The sequence below is a fragment of the Canis aureus genome, chromosome 13 (genome assembly GCF_053574225.1).
Source record: "Canis aureus isolate CA01 chromosome 13, VMU_Caureus_v.1.0, whole genome shotgun sequence".
Taxonomy (NCBI): Eukaryota; Metazoa; Chordata; class Mammalia; order Carnivora; family Canidae; genus Canis; species Canis aureus.
The window spans coordinates 16,516,494-16,532,458 of record NC_135623.1 but is presented as its reverse complement, the minus strand read 5'-3'; the positions used below and the strand labels follow the sequence as shown (position 1 = coordinate 16,532,458).

Here is a 15,965-nt window from a genome sequence, read left to right as displayed (position 1 = left end):
GGCGCAGTGGTTTAGCACCACCTACAGCCCAGGGCATGATCCTGGAGTCCCATGTCGGGCTCCCTGAATGGAGCCTGTTTCTCCCTCTTCCTTTGTCTCTGCCTCTCTCTCTCTCTCCTCTCTGTGTATTCTCATGAATAAATAAATAAAATCTTAAAAAAAAAAAAAAGCCTTCCTCACTAAGGTTGGTCATTTCTAGCTTTTGATTTAAAGAGAGAGACGTGCAACTCTTCCTCTCACTTGAACACTCAGGGGCCACAGCAGGGTATTAATTGGCCTAATTTTAATATTGTTGTCTCTCAGGGAATAGGCCCAAGGAGACGGAGAGAGAGGGTGGAACAGCTGGTCAATGGACCAGTCAGAATGCACACATTTACTGATTAAGTTCGTTGCCTTACATGGTGGCAGCCAGAAACAATTACAATAGTAACATCAAAGATCACTGATCACAGATCACCGTAACAAAAATAATACTAATGGGAAAGTTTGAGATATTGCAAGGATTACCAAAATGTGAAACAAAGTGAGTAAAGGTTGGAAAAATGGTGCCAAGAGACTTGCGTGATGCAGGGTTGACATAAACCTTTGATTTATAACAAATGCAGTATCTGTGAAGTGCAATGTGGTAAGCCCGTAGACAGGTAGAACAACTCTCCAAACCTCAGACACCTCAAGGTTAACTTACAACCCACAAGTTCTTGTTTGCTTATACAATCTTGACCCCTGAGAGTAAGAGTCCCCTCACCTCTGAGGCAAACTCAGCTCTGGGACAGGATGCCCACTGGCATCCTACCTTCTAGGCCCAGACCAGCTGTCAAGTTGGGGAGGGCACTGGAAGAGCCATCAGAGGGCAGGGTGTTGGGACTTGGGACTCCTTGGCCATGTGGAGGTCACCTGAGCCTAGTGGCCTCCAGCCCTTCCCTCCTTTACCAGCAGCATAGTAAAATAAAGTAGAAGTTACTCAAAGAAGTGACAAAGACAGAAAACAAATGCTCAGGCTGGGGGGATGAGGGGTGGAATTTGATGAGCCCGTTATTCCCTGAGGGCAAAGTATGGAGAACAATGAAATGAGACACTGCATGCACAAGGAGGAATGTGAATGAAACTGGACCTCAACATCTTTTGTAGCTTCGATGGCTATAAATGAGGAGAGGCAGCTATTTTTTAGCAAGAATTATTTCCCCTAGACCAGTGGTTCTTAATAAAGATGGAGAGAGATTTTTCCTGTCCCCCTTCCCCCCAGCATCTGGCAATAACTTGAAAGAATTTTTGGTTGTCAAAATGGGGATGTGGGTGGGGAGTGTGCTAACACCATCTACTGTTTGGAGAGAACTCTCTTAAACTGAAAGACAAAGGAAGGATTCTTTTCTGGAATGGGACAGGGGCTAAGATAAGGAAGGAGCAGCTTCACTGCCTTAAGCATGAAGTTAAAAGGTAGTCTCATGGGAAGACTGGTGTCTTGGTACTGCCTCCTTTGGGGCAAGCATTTCCTCTCTGCCGCCCCCGACCCCCACCCCCAGTTGTGGGACTCCTGGTAGAGTGCCCTCTTGAGGTCAGGGAGGGTGAGGCAGCCCCTCAATACAAGGGGACAAGGAGGCTGTGAAGAGAGGGTGTGCAAGAGTGCAGAGAGGTGGCAGGGAGGGGTCTGCTTAGTTATAGGTAATGACCAGAAGGGAAGTGGAGCTGAGGAGTCTTCTAAAAATACTTGGAGGGGAACCCAGATGTTCAGGGATGGAACAGGGTGAAGCATGGCCTACCTCACTCCTGCTGCAGAGCTGCCCCGGCCCCACCTCAAACCCAGACCCCCTAAGAGGCTGAGGATGAGGTTTCAGGCCTGCTGCAGAGGGATCATCATAAGACTCATGCTGGAATCCACACCATCCCCCAGAGGCTGGGCCACTGACCCCAGACAGGAGAAATTGAACAGGTCAGGCTTGGAAACTTGGGGAAAGCAGTTCCCCTGACTCAGCATTTGCTTTCCCGGGGAACCTGAAGGAACCAGATGAGGCAGAGGACAACCACAACCTAGAACTAAAAAGAAGGGGTTAGGCAAGTAGGCACCAGACATGATTAGCCTCTTGGCCCCTCACCCCTATCCCAATCCCAGAATTCAGGCAGCCAGAGGTTCTGTGACCGTGGTGAGGAACAGAGGAATATTCCTTGGAGAAGCTGACATCTGGAGACAGGTCATCCAAAAGCCAATCCCACCAATTACAAGGCCAAGCATCCAGGTGCCTCCCTTCTGCTCATTCTGTCCCTAAGCAGGTTCTTCTGTGCCACCTTTCTTGCCCACCTCCCCCCACATCCAGAAACCAAACCCATCAACTACAAGGCCGAGAACTTGCTCTTAAATATAACCAGACAACCAGGGGCCATCAGGTACTGGAGGAAAGCCCCCACCAGAAGATCCCCCCATTACACAGAAGAAGGGAACCTGGAGAAAGCCAAGAGTAATGCAGGAGAAAAAATGTTTAAGAGACAACATCCTGTGATAATAACAAATATTTACTAGCATGCTTACTGTATGCCAGGCCCTATCCTAAGGACTCCCATATTTCAAAAGTAGACATAAAGAACAGGGTACATCCATAAGCCAAAAATAAGATGTTTTAGGGATAAGAAGAACATTCAGAGAACAAGGAGCATGAGGAAATTAATCATATGATCACAGAGGAAAAGAAAATAGAAGGATCTCTTCTAACTCAATAGAAGGATTTCATGATAAGGTTGAAGAAATTTCCCCCAAATAAGAGAAAACAAAAAGAGAAAGAAATACAAAATTGGAGGTAAGTCAGGAGGCTTAGAAGAGGACTGATCCAGGAGGTCCAGTGTTTGACTTAAAGAAAACCTGGGAAAGGGAGACAGAACATGGAAGGGTCATGCAAGAGAATATCCTAGAACCAAAAGGCACTCTCCAAATAAAAGACCTATATTTCAGCACATCATTGTGAAATTTCAGATTTGTGAGAACAAAAGAAAGGATTTTAAACATTTCTAGAGAAGAAAAAATGATCACATGCAATGTTAGAAGAAAGTAGGGTTCCCACGGCTACAGTAGATGCTAGAAAACAGGGATGCAATGCCTTTGAAATTCTGAGGGGGGAAAATTACATTTATGCAACTCCTTCCTTGGAAGTTTCTGGAGGACATGCTTTGGTAAAATAAGAGAGGATGCCAGAAAAAACCCAGGTCAAGGAAAAAAGAGAGAAGGAAAGGGAGTTCCAGGAGACAGAAGGGAGGTGGCCGGTAGACACATTCGTCTTCCAGAGGAAAGGTTTCCAGGAAAAAGGTTATAAACACTTCAGGATAAATGTATAGCACATTAGGCAAAAGAAGACAATTATTAATTTCAGAAAGGGAATGTAGTCTACAATGTGTGACTTGTCTTTGCAATGAGCATCAGTTATCTAATTATAACAACGTAAATGTTACTGATTTAGCCAGATACTGTGATACAATCGTGAGAGGAAGATGAAGGAAGGGAAGTAGGGCAGGGAGATAAGAAAGCTAAATTCTTGTCTACCAGTAGATGTTTAAAAGTAAAAGGTGGGGATCTCTGGGTGGCTCAGCGGTTTAGCGCCTGCTTTTGGCCCAGGGCATGATCCTGGAGACCCGGGATCGAGTCCCACTTCGGGCCCCCTGCACGGAGCTGCTTCTCCCTCTGCCTGTGTCTCTGCCTCTCTCTCTCCCTCTCTCTGTGTCTCTCATGAATAAATAAATAAAATCTTTAAAAAATAAATAAATAAAAGTAAAAGGTTAAAAAAAATAAAAAGAATTTTGTGGTGTATGAATTCTATTTCATATTGCCTTTAAAAAACTGAAAAAAAATGATAAAGGAAGAGCGGTATAAGAATATTATTTAGAAATAAGGCAGTAAACACTGGAAGCAATGGCTAAATGACTAACCAACACTACTACCCTAAAGGGCTTGAGTAAAGGCAATTCAAATCTTTAGTCTTTTGGGGGAAAATGAGGAAAAGCAGCTGTGTTAGAGCTGAAGGGGGAGAAACCCCAACGGATTCAGTGGGAACAAGAAATCAAAGTAGAAAAGGCCACAAGAGCCTAAAAGGAAGGAAGTCACAGTGACCTCGGGGAGGGCCTGGCTTCCCAGGACTATAGAGTGGGGAGCCTGGGCCCCTGCTTTTATGGGACTCTCAGGGGTCACGGCGACCCAGGAGGCTGAGGACAGTCAGTTACATGGGGTTCCTCTTACACAAGACCTCTGGTTCTCCATGACCAGACACCCCCATCCCGACACTAAACGTGGGCTCCGGAGTGTGTGTATGTGTGCAGTGAACACACACACGCCCTGGGCCCCACCTCAACCTGGGCTTAAGCCTCACCTGGGCTTGAGGTAGCTGAGTGCTTCCGAGAACTGGTTGGTGAGGAAGAGGTCCAGGGCGATCATGCACTGGTCCAGGGCCTCATGGAGGCTGCTCACAGAAGTCCTGCTGGGAGAGACGCACAGTGACCAGGAGACCTCACGCCCCGCTCAGGGCTGGGACAGAGCCCCACAGGGCCCAGGCGGCCTCCCTGTGGGCCATGGGGGCTTGTCATGAGCTTGTCCAGGCTGTACTGGGACACAAAGACAATTTGGTCCCCCTCTCAATGTTCCTAAAGGTGGGAGGAGAGTAGAATGGGGGTGTCATCTGAGATCTGGGGGAGAGGGTTGGGGGGGAGCAGAGGATGGAGGGCGAGGAAGTCTCAGGAACAAACTGATCTTACCTCTCACAAGGATAAAGGGAGTCTTTATGGCCTTTCTGACCCATCGGGCTTCTCTGCCCCCCCAGGGGGGCACAGCCCACCCACTAAATCCCACTTCAGTCCTTTTCCTCCTCCTGCTTCTCCAGGACTTCTCCTGCCCTCCTCGGGCCTGCACTCTAGAACCCCAGAAACCCTGTCACAATGGACTGTAGCGTGCAGCAGAGCCATAAGGGCTGTCCAGGGCCCTTCCTCAACAGTCCCCTTCCCAACAGCACTTCCAGTGCACCTGACCCTTATGCCTTAGCACCCTCACGTTCACACACACACACATACTCACACACACAATTTTTTATTTTTATTTTTGCTTATTTTGTGCTTATTGCCTGTCCCCCTCCACTAAACAGGAGCTTCCTGAGGGCAGGAATCCCTGTTTTGTTCCTTGCTGTATCCCCATCATCTAGGATCTGGTACAAAGTGGGCTTTTGATAAGCATCTGTTAGTGAATGGATAAAAAAAAAAATGACTGAAGGAGGAGTCTCAGGTTGGGAGAACAAATCCCTGACCTTTATAGGTCTCAGCTTCCCCATCTGAAAAACTAATCTTTTAAGTTAGGAGACCTCAAAAGTCCTATCTTGAGGATGGTCTCGAGGATGTCTCTTCTCAAGGAGTCTCTTTTGAGTGAGAGAAGGTTCCAAAAGGGGCCTTGACGACCTCACTGGAAGGAGTCCCTTTCCCCCAAACAGTTAAGAGAGAGTCCCTCTCCACCAGGTCAAGGTCTGCACATCCCTTCAGGCCCAGCTCTAATGTGTCATCCATGACGCAGCAGCGCATCTTCCCGGCAGATTGAAATGAGTGTCTTGTTCAAAACCGCACTCTTGTTCCTTCTCCCCCAGTCTTTGCCATCTTAATGAATGACACCCCTCTGCTCAGTTTGTCAGGCCAGAAGTCTGGCAGTCAGCCATGCTCCCTGCCTCTCCGGGCCTCCCCGGCCAGGCCTCACCGAGCCCGAGCGGCTGGGCCTCCTGGGCACCTCTCAACCCTGGCTCTTCTGTGCCCAGCAAGCCCAAGGGCTGGCCGCCATCACCCTCACCCCGGGTCAATGGAAGATGCCCCTCCTGCCCTTGCCCCTCCTACCCCTCCTGTCTCTCTCTCTCTCTCTCTCTCTCTCTCTCTGTTGGACTATTTTGCTCAGTATTTCAAGTCTCTTCCCTCTCTTTGTTGCCATCTCTTTCACCCTGTTAGATTCTGAGTAATTTTTTCGGGTCTTCCATTCCACAAATTCTCTGGAGGCATGTCTGATCTGCCTCTCTTCCCGTCTACTGAGTTTTTAATTTTAAGGATCATATTTTGCATTTTCAGAAATTCCACTTGCTTCCTTTTGAAATCGTCTTGGTTGTTTGGGGCAGCATTTTGTTCCCTGCTTATTTGTTTCAAGTCCATCTTTGATTTTCTTTACATGTTTTTAAGATACTTCTATTCTAGATCCCATAATTCTAGCATCTAAGACTCTCAGAGAAACAAATCCTGTTGTTTCTTAATTTGGGGATCTACTGCTCACAATGACTTCTTTCCTTGTGTGTTTTGTAATTTTACCATGAGCTCCTTTTCGGCTGATCCCAAAGGCATCTTAGGAGAAGGATCTGTTTCTCCAGAGAGGATTTTCCTTTACTTTGGCCAGATTCCCTGGGGCACTACCATTCCATGATACTTAAGTTACTCTTTTAGGTTAGTATTTCCAGGACCACAAAGGGAGTATGTCTTCAAACCCAAAATTTGTGTGACAGCAGATTCATATTTATAATTTTCTCTACCAGACCTGTCATCCCCCTTTGTGGGAGGGTGGCTATTTCTTTCTGGTCAATGACCCTATTCACTCAGGAGGAAGCCCCTTGAAGGTCCTAGATTCACATGGTGGTGGCAGGGGAGCTAGGTTTCAACTCCTCACACTGCCACTGGGTAGGCCCAAGTCCTTACTTCTCATGCCTTGAGTGGTCATTAAAACTCAAGGTTCTAGATTTCTGGAATTTGTCAATACCTTCACATTGCTGTGGCTTCATGTCACTTACCAGCCTGATTTCAGCTTCCTTTTTATTCTTGGCTTGAGAGGATTTCTGTTCAGGAATGTATTTTAAAGGATGTCTAGAGTAACCCATCAGCCTCTAAGTGGTTTTTATAAGGGAGAATGCTGGAAGCTTTATTCCCTCTAACCCATCCTTCTCATAACAGCCAAAGTTTTCTGTTTAAAACCCAAATTTGAGGGGGATCCCTGGGTGGCTCGGCGGTTTAGCGTCGCCTTCAGCCTAGGGCATGATCCTGGAGTCCCAGGATCAAGTCCCGCATCAGGCTCCCTGCATGGAGCCTGCTTCTCCCTCTGCCTGTGTCTCTGCCCCCTCTCTCTCTCTCTCTGTCTCTTGTGAATAAATAAATAAAATCTTAAAAAAAAAAAAAAAAACAAATTTGACCATGTCACTTCTGAACTTGAAGTCCTCCACTGGCTTCCCATGACTCTAGGATAAAGACTGAGTTTCTTTCCTGAAAAGGCCCCACCAGACGCAGCCCCCGCCCCTTTCTTCCTGAGACGGGCACAGAAGCCTCCTCGGTGCGCACGGCTCAGCCCAGTGCCTGGTGTTCAGTCCACTCGTGTTGGATGAATCGGGGAAGAGGCAGCGAGCACCTGCCACTCTGGGTGTTCAACTGGTCCTCTCTCCTTGAGCGCTCACGAAGCCTGTGAGGTAGGATTGCTACCCCGACTCTAGACGAGCCACAGAGGACAGGTGACGAGGCCAGGCGTGGGTTCTAACCAAGTGTCTGCCTGAGCCAGTGCCCACCCATCAGCCCCAGGAAGTCAAGCCCACGGTCCTGGCTTATGACCACCTCTGAACAGCTCCGGAGCCGAGAACCTGCCTCCCACTCCTGCATACACCTCACCACCACCACCACCACCTCCCATCAAGAAAGAGTTTCCGTCTGCTTCCTCTACATGGAGAGCTACACAGACAGACGGACATACAGCACAGAGGTGCATTCCCTCCCTGGCAGCTCCAGCACCTCCTCTGCTTCACTGTAGTGAGGGGGCCCTGATGTGACCTCACCAGACTGGGAGCTGCTTTGGGGCAGCTACAAATGCCCATGAGTCTCTGGTTCTGGCCCAGACCTGGCCCTGCCCTTGAAGAGTTCACGGTCTACAGAAGTGACAGCCAAAGTTATCAAGGCAGCGATCATGGGGCTCACTGAAGGCTGTAAGGAGGCCCAGAAGTGGACACGGGCACTCGAGGAAGCTTTCTGGAAAAGATGGCACTGAACCAAGGACAAGATGGAGAAAGAAGCCCAAGAAGGGGAAAAAGCTGAGCAAAGAGCTAGAGTCATGATACCATCGTGACAAGGAGGCTCTGGAAGGCCTGCGAAAGGGAGGGGGGGTGGTGTGTCCCGGCTGACTGGGGAGCTCAGGAAGGCTCAGGACGGTGGCTCCATTTGACTTAATGAAGGCATCAATAAGCACCCCTTCACCACCGCCGCCCCGAGGTATACTTCAAGTTCTCCACTGATGCCTGCCTTATTTCCCTCAGTCCTCCCACCAACCCAGAGGCAGGCCTGCTTATCTGCACCTGCCAGATGAGGAGATAAAGACGGTGAAGACAGGAGCCTCATCTTCTCCACCCAGGAAGCTGGGGAGAAGACAGAAATGCTTTCTAAAAAGGCAACCTCCCCAGACCTTTCTCTTCCCTCAGCTGACTGAGGTCCCCACATCTCTGCAGGCTGTCCCATGTCTTCAAGGCCTTTTTGCTCCAAGCCACATTCCCCAGCTCCTGAGGGGCCGATGGCGGCTTTCCCCTGTACCTTGGAGAACGCAAGGCACAGGGGTGCTGCTGCTGGATGGAGCATGGGGCATGCAGCAGGGCCGGTGCCTGAGGCTTTGGCATCCTGGTGGGGGAGGGTTGAGGCCGGAGTGAGAAGGGAGCTGGAGGTGGGGAGGGGGTGTCAGGCGGCCTGGCATTACACCACTCCCCCTTCCCCTGCCCCTTCCCGGCTTAAGTCTGCCCGGAAGCTGCCACCCTGACACCTGAAGCACAGAGCTGGATGGAGCAGGGGACCTCTCCCTCCCTACTGGGGCAAGAGGCAGTGCAAAGAAGTCACTCAGGGAGCCGACTGCAGCCAGAGTTGGCTTTTCTTCCCTGCTTCACCATTCAGGACTTAGTCAGGGGCATGGGGGGGAGCCGTCCATGGGGCCCTATCGCAAAGTGAAGTCTCTAAACTGCACATGTGACTGTGACTCTCCTCCCAGAGAACCCGTTCGCTGTGAATAAAGTCAGTACAATGTGACAGGGCCTCGAGCAGCATGGCCTTCAAGAGTTTTGAAAGCATGTAACCCTGGTCTCAGACTTCAGCTCAGCAATTACTTGTTTGAGAAACTTGGGAGGGTTCTTTAAACTCTATGAGCTTTAGGGTCCTCATCAATAAAATGAGAATGGCAGTCCCTACCTCCGGGGGTTGTTGAGAAGAATGACTGGACCATGTAGAGCCCAGGAAGAAGTACTGGGGAAAGGTCAGCCATTGCTACTTATTTTTCTACCAGTCTGTGTTTCCATCATGTCTGGAGCAACACTGCTTTCATAGAAAAACTAAATAACTTTAAAACATTGAACATACATATCCCATGACCCACCAATTCCACTCCCATGGGGCAACTGGGAAGAAAACTCACATATGCACAAAAGATGACCTTATGAGAATAGTTACTGTTTGAACAGCAAGCCTCTAGGAATCACCTCAATGTCCATCAAGAAGGCCAGAAGACACTGGTGGCTTAGCAGTTGTGCCACCTTCAGCCCCGGGTGTGATCCTAGAGACCCGGGATGGAATCCCATGTCAGGCTCCCTGCATGGAGCTTGCTTCTCTCTCTCTCTCTCTCTCTCTCTCTCTCTCTCTCTATCTCTGTGTCTCTAATAAATAAAAAATCTTAAAAAAAAAAAAAGAAGGCCAGTAAATAAATAAACGGGGGACCCTACATCAGGGGCACATCCTACATCAGGGAACGTGGGGACCAGAGCTGTAAGGATCAAGAAGGCTACATCTCAGAAACCTGAAGCTCGGTGAGAAAAAGCAAACTGCGAAATGATTCATGCTGTACGACTCCGTTTATATAAAAATTTTAAAGTGAGAACAAGCTACATTTTTTTAGACTTTTACACACTCCGCAAAAGAATAAAACCGAGAATGACAAAAAGCAATAATATTGTAATAGTGTTGCCAGATGACATATGGCAGCTACACTGGGAGCACAGCTTAACATAGAGAAGTTGAACCACTATGCTGTACACTTGAACCTAAGGTAACTGTTGTGTGTCAACTAGACTCAAATAAAAACATTTTTAAATTAAAATGCAAATGGCAAGATCACAATTCAGGATGGCGATTATCTCTGGAGAGGGATGAGGGGAGGGTCTGCAGAGGCTCCAAAAGTCTCTTTAATTTATTTTTTAACATAAAGAAGAATATGAAATAAGTGGACACAAGATTAACATTTGAAAAAGCTGGGCATGGAGTTCATTTTATTATTTGCTATATTTTCCTGAAGGCTTAAAATATTTCATATTTTTTAAAATGGTGGAGATTTAAAGTCTGGTTTGTTTACCACGGACCCTCATATCCTGGGCTGGGCCCAGAGCAGGCCTTGGGAATGTTCACTGAGTGACTGAATGAGTGTCTATGGTGAAGGTGGAACTGCTTTGACTCTCCTCTGTTCAGACCCCACCAGGATGGCACTGACCAGGGACAGGGACAGATGGACCTGTGTGGCATCAAAGAAGAGGGGGGCCTGAAAGGCATGTGGTGGGAGGAGGGATGGTCCTAGGAGGAAGGTCCAGCAGTGCTAGAAGACTGAGCTCACTGCCCCGGAGGCCCACAGAGGAGCCAGAGGGGCCTGGAGTTGTAGAGAAGACTCAGGCGAGGACATGAGCGTGCAAGGAAGAGGGATGCATGTGGCTTCTAGCCTGGGAATTAGGATTCTTTGCTAGGTGCCCTGTTCCTGCCTGCCTTCTCTCCTGGAAGCTTCTTTCCTGGGCCCAATGGGGTGGTGCTTAGTCAGGGCTGGGCAGAAAGGACCTAAGCAGGCTCCGGATTTACAGACTTCAGCTCAGAGCAGGAAGGGAGCAGCCAGGCCTGGCCTCCCTGTGTTTTCCAAAGGAGGGACCAGAAGTCTAGGGAGGATAAAGGGTATGGCCAAAACCACACAACAAACAGGGCAAAACTCACCAGGCGACCCTCCCTCGGGCCAGAGGGTCCCTCAGTGACCCAATTCTAAGCCTTCACCCAGGATGCCCGCCCAGTGGAGGCCTCCATCCAGGCTGGCACCCTGGCAGTCCCGGCTCACGTGCCCGCCCTGAGGCCCTTGGCAAACATTGTCCCTGGTGGTGAGGCCCCAGGTAGGGCGGACACCTGCAGCTCACCTGAGCCGGGAAAGGGCTGGCACTGCTACAGGGCAGCATAGGGATTCTCCAGGGCTGGGGGGGGAGGGGGGGGGCAGGAGGGCCATATGGGCGAGACAACACCCACCTTTACCACCACTTCCTGCTGCGCCCACTGGGACAGCTGATCCTATCTCAGCCTCTTAACTCCTTCAGACCCCGGAAGAGGAGGCGGCAGGGCCCCGGGGTTGGGGGGTGGCTCTGGGGTCAGGGAGCGGGTCCTCACCCCGGCCCGGGTAAGGAAAGGAAAGGCAAGTCACCACGGAGGAGCCGTGCCTCCGTTTCCCCGCCTGTGACAGCGGAATCACCGGGCCCACCCACAGGTGCACACGCCACGCGGGGAGGGCGGCGGCTCTGACGTGGCCGCTACTACAGCTCCGTGAGAAAGTTGGGACCCGGGGGGGGGGGGGAGTGACCGCCCCAGGCCCCGGCGCCCCCGCCGCCGCGGCGGCCCGGAGGGGAGGGGGAGGGGGGAGGGGGCCGGAGCCGCAGTGCGGCCGGAGGCGCCGGGGAGGCCGGGCCCGAACCCCCACCCCCCTCCCCGGGGCCGCACCCCGCACCTCCCCTCCCCAGCCCCGGGCCCGCACCCCCTCCCCGGGCCCCACACCCCGCACCTCCTCCCCCCCCGGGCCGCGCACCCCGCACCTCCCCTCCCCGGCCCCGCACCCCCACCCCCCTCCCTGGCCCCGCACCCCGCTCCTCGGGCCCCCGCATCCCGCGCACTTACCCCGCGGGCAGGGGGTCCTCGGCGCCGGGCGAGCTCATCGCGGGGGGAGGGGGAAGCGCGCCCCTGCCGCTCGTCAGCCGCGGCCCAGGTGCTGCCGGAACCCCGAGCCGGGCGCTGGGCGGGGGAGGGGAGGGAGGGAGGCAGGGAGGGAGGGAGGGCAGGGGAGGGGCGCACCGGGCGGGGAGGCCGGGGGTGGGGGGGGCTCCGGGCGGGGGAGAGGAGGGGAGGGCAGGGGAGGGGCACGCCGGGCGGGGAGGGCGGGGGTGCGGGGGGGGGGCTCCGGGAGGGGGAGGGGAGGGCAGGGGAGGGGCGCGCCAGGCGGGGAGGCGGGGGCGGGGGGTGCGGGGTGGAGCGCAGGGGAGAGGAGGGCAGGGGCGCGCAGGGCGGGGGTGGGCGGGGCCGCGGAGGGCGGGGCGCCCGGGCGGGGGGGGGCGGGCCTCGGCTCTCCCCGCCGCGCGCCGCGGGCCGCAGCCGCTCTGCCCTCCAAGCCCCCTGCGCGGCGAGGAGGTTCCTAGAGCTGGGTCCGCGGTGGCCCCGCCGACCGGGCCCCGACGCCCCGCCCCTTCTCAGCGCTCCCCGCGGCCCCGGGCCACGCTCGCCCCCCCGCCCCCGAGCTGCCATTTCACAGACAGGGCAGGTGAGGCGCGGATGGACGCGGCCCGCCCGAGTGCCCTCCCCTCACAGGGGGCGAGGCGTGGCCGTGCCCCCCCGACCCCGTGTGTCCCCCGTGCCCCGCCCGCGTCCCCCCGGCGCAGGGAGCCGCCCCGCCCTGGGCCCCGAGGCGCCGTCCGGCCGGCAGAGCCCACCTGGCCTCCGGGAAGGCGCCGTCGGGCGGCGCAGAGGGAAGCGGCCGCCACCTCCAGGCCCGCTGCCGCGGACCGTGACTCATCAAGCACGTGGCCGCCCTCGGGAGCGTCCCCGCCGCCGGCGGGGCGGAGGGCGGCCGTGGGGAGGAGCGCGGCGGGCGGGCGAGGCGGCGCGGGGCCCTCCGGGGTCCTCCGGGGCCCCCCACGGTCGGGCCCCCGCGGTCGGGCCCCCACGTCAGCGCCCAAGGCCGCCGGGGGCCACACGCAGGCCGCGGAGAGCCGCGGAGGGCTTCCCGGAGAAGGCGGCGCCGACCTGAGCGGCGGTGGGAGTGGGTCCCGATGGGAGAGCAGCAGGGCCGAGGTCAGCTGGCCTCGGGGAGCCCCGAATGAGGCTGGGCGCCTCTCAAGTCCCCGGGCACTCCCACATACTCGCCCTCCACCTGGGACACACCTTCCTCCCTTGTCACTTACCATTCACCCATTTAGTCAGGGTTCTATCCAGAAGCTTACAATCGGAAGCCTTCTTTTTCCAAAAAAGAATACAAATCTACCAATATAAAAGTGCCAGAGTGCCGCAGGCCCCGCGGGCCCCGGGGCAGCGCGGCTACAGGTAGACCCTTACTGGATTTGGCCTGTATTCAGAGCCTGACCTATGCCAACTACTCACCCTGCAGGGTTCCCTTCAGATGCCACCTCTTCCAGAAAGCCCTCCCTCCCTGGCTGGGTCAGGGGCTTCCTGGACACACACGGACCCCCGACCTACCCTCGTCACCCTGGGCCGACGCCATCCACGTGTGACGGTGGTGGAGTGAGTGTGTACGCGATTGCCTCTGCCCACAGGCTGGGAACTCTCGGGGTCGGGCCTGGTCAGACATCTCTGTGTCTGATTGATCGCCAGACTCCCACACTTGGCCTAGCACTTACCCTTTCCCTCCGAGGTCATGATTATAATGATGACTGATATCCGCTGAAGGCTTATTACAGACAACACATGGCAAGTGTAGGCCATGGACTATCTCATTTAATGCTCGCTTTTAACTACCTCTCCGAGCCTCAGTTTCCTCATCGGTAAAATGGAAATCCTGCCGGCCTCAAAGGATTAAGAATTCCTGTGACTGAAATGCCCAGCATAGCAGCTAGCACGTGGCACGGCGCTGTGCAGTGCCCCGGCGGTGCTGCTGGTGACGTAGGTGCTATTATTCTCCCCTTTTATACTGAAAACTGAAGCTCAGCAAGGTAAGCGGCCCAGCTGCCCCTGGAGCCAGAACTGTCCCCACACAGCAGTGGCAATGATGCTGGCACCACTCACCTGATGAGTCAGAGCAGCAGAGTGGTCCACCTTTCAGGAGGGCGCCACCCAGGCAGCTCCCAGCCCCCAGGAGCTCTGGCCCCAGCCTGACACCAGGGAGCCTGGGAGTCACCATTATTTCTGCCTCCTGACCCAGGTGACTCAGCTCAAGTCACCGGCGCGTTTCCACTGCAAGCTGATAGCCAGGCTGTGGGGACCAGGAGACCATCCTGCGTCCGGGGTTCCCTCCTCCTCTGCTGGAGGAGCTTCCTGGTGCCTCGTGCCTGGAAGTGGCCAGGCCTGCTTCCTCTCATCCTCTCCCCAACCTGCAAGCACAAATCGCTGGGCTCACCACACCCGATGGCCCTGAGAACCTCCCTGGGCTACTTTGACTTGTACCGTCTCTCAGCTTAGCAAGGCCCTCAAGAAATATCTGGTTAGTGAAACCTCTTCAGGGTGGTCCTAAAAGCTCCACAGTGGCTTTATCTCCCATCCAACAGCTTAGAAAACTGAGGCTTGGACCAAGTGTGACTTGGACTCAGGTCTTGACTTCTTATCCTATGGGAAAAGTGTCTGGAAAAGGGGGGTGGGTCACAGAAATGGGGGCATGAGCATGTGAAAAGTGATGTCATTGTTGTAGAAAGAGCTTAGGTTGTGGAGCGTGCTCTGCCTTTACCTCGCTGACCCTGTCTTCCCATCTGTAAACCTGGGGTAACAGTGCCGGCCTCCCAGGGATGCTGTAAGGCTGACTGAGCATTACCCGGGGTGCCCCTTCCCCCTGCACCCCTTCCGACCCCCTGGGTCTTTCCCTGGCAGGAGGCCCCTCCCCCACCCACTAGCTCTCTCTACCAGCCCAGAACTAGGCAGCTGGCCCCAGAGACCCCCACCCCCCCACCAACCCAGCTGGGCTGCAGACTGTACAGTGAATTTTCTTAAAGTGGGTGAGCCCCACCCAGCAGATTGCAGGCTTGGGCAGGTTAATAATTCACAATCAACAGGCCCATCAACAAAGGGCCCTTGAACAGGCCTGTGACAGTCACAGTTCTGAAATATTCCAATGGCAGGGGCTCTTAGGGAAGACCTAGGCCTACTTGTTGGGCCAGCTTCCTCCCTCCCCCCGAACTCTGACCCCCACTAGCTGTGGAACCTTGGGCAAGTTACTGCCTCACTCTGGCCCTTAGTTCCTCCTCCCCATAAAAAGGGGGAGAGAACCTGGTCCAGGAGCTCAAGGCCCTTCCTTACTCCAAAGTGCTTGGTTCTGGGATCTGAGCTCTTCTACCAAAGCCTGGTCTCCCAGAGCTGCTGAGAGTGGATCTAAGGAGGGAGCCCAAGTCAAGCACAAGAGACCAAGAACACTCCTGATTGAATGAAAGAGGCAGAGCTCTAGTGAGGTGTTTCAGGCATTGAGAGGCGTCCTGTTGGGGGTTAGAACTCGGGCTGCAGGGTCAGGAAGACCCGGCTGGGCTCGTGGCCCCTCCACATCCTGACTGTGCAGCCCCAAGCGAATCCCCCGATGAGCTGGAGGCAGGGCAGGCAGTGGTTCGGAGAGCAGGTCAGTGCCCAGCGCTGACACCCTGGATCGGTGACTTCAGCCCTGAGAGGGGATGACGATGGCACCAACATCACCGGGCTGTTGCAGGGATTAGATGAGGTAACGGGGGTAACGCACGTGGCACAGGGCCCCACCATTGGCCTTTGAGCTTTGGTTCCCTCGCCTGTAAAGCTGGGATAACAGGACAGCTGTGGACTTTGAGTAGATGGACCATGCAAGGCTGTCCAGGGAAGAGGGACGCCTCCTGAGAGGTGTGCGCAGACCTGGCTGGGGCCACAAGGACACCCCCAGTCACCTGCCACATACCCTACAGTGGGGTGCTGCCTTCCAGGCTGCCACGGAGAGGGGAAAGCAGCACCAGCTTTCACAAGGGCAACTGGAATTTTGGATTGAAAACCTGAGAAAGGGATCCCTGGGTGGCGCA

At 54.2% G+C, this 15,965-nt stretch overlaps 1 protein-coding gene across 11 annotated transcripts in view; it reads right to left on the bottom strand.

The window, feature by feature from the left end:
* The window catches only part of TTC39A (tetratricopeptide repeat domain 39A), a 36,139-nt gene extending 23,338 nt beyond the window's left edge, over nucleotides 1-12,801 (bottom strand). For 4 of the 11 annotated variants that reach the window (XR_013350347.1, XM_077844970.1, XM_077844975.1 and 1 more), the window contains exons 1-2: nucleotides 4,726-4,784; nucleotides 4,344-4,448 (exon numbers count right to left, since the gene is read on the bottom strand). Coding sequence is in view for 9 of the 11 variants with exons in the window: in XM_077844970.1 (XP_077701096.1) it covers nucleotides 4,344-4,448; nucleotides 4,726-4,769 (149 nt within the window). In the remaining 2 variants the exon portion in view is untranslated. Of the gene's footprint in view, nucleotides 1-1,757; nucleotides 2,032-4,343; nucleotides 4,452-4,725; nucleotides 4,884-11,256; nucleotides 11,384-11,895; nucleotides 12,022-12,701 lie in introns of those variants that run through there. The other 7 variants (XM_077844972.1, XM_077844977.1, XM_077844976.1 and 4 more) reach the window with 7 other exon arrangements.
* Between the last annotated feature and the right edge of the window lie 3,164 nt (nucleotides 12,802-15,965).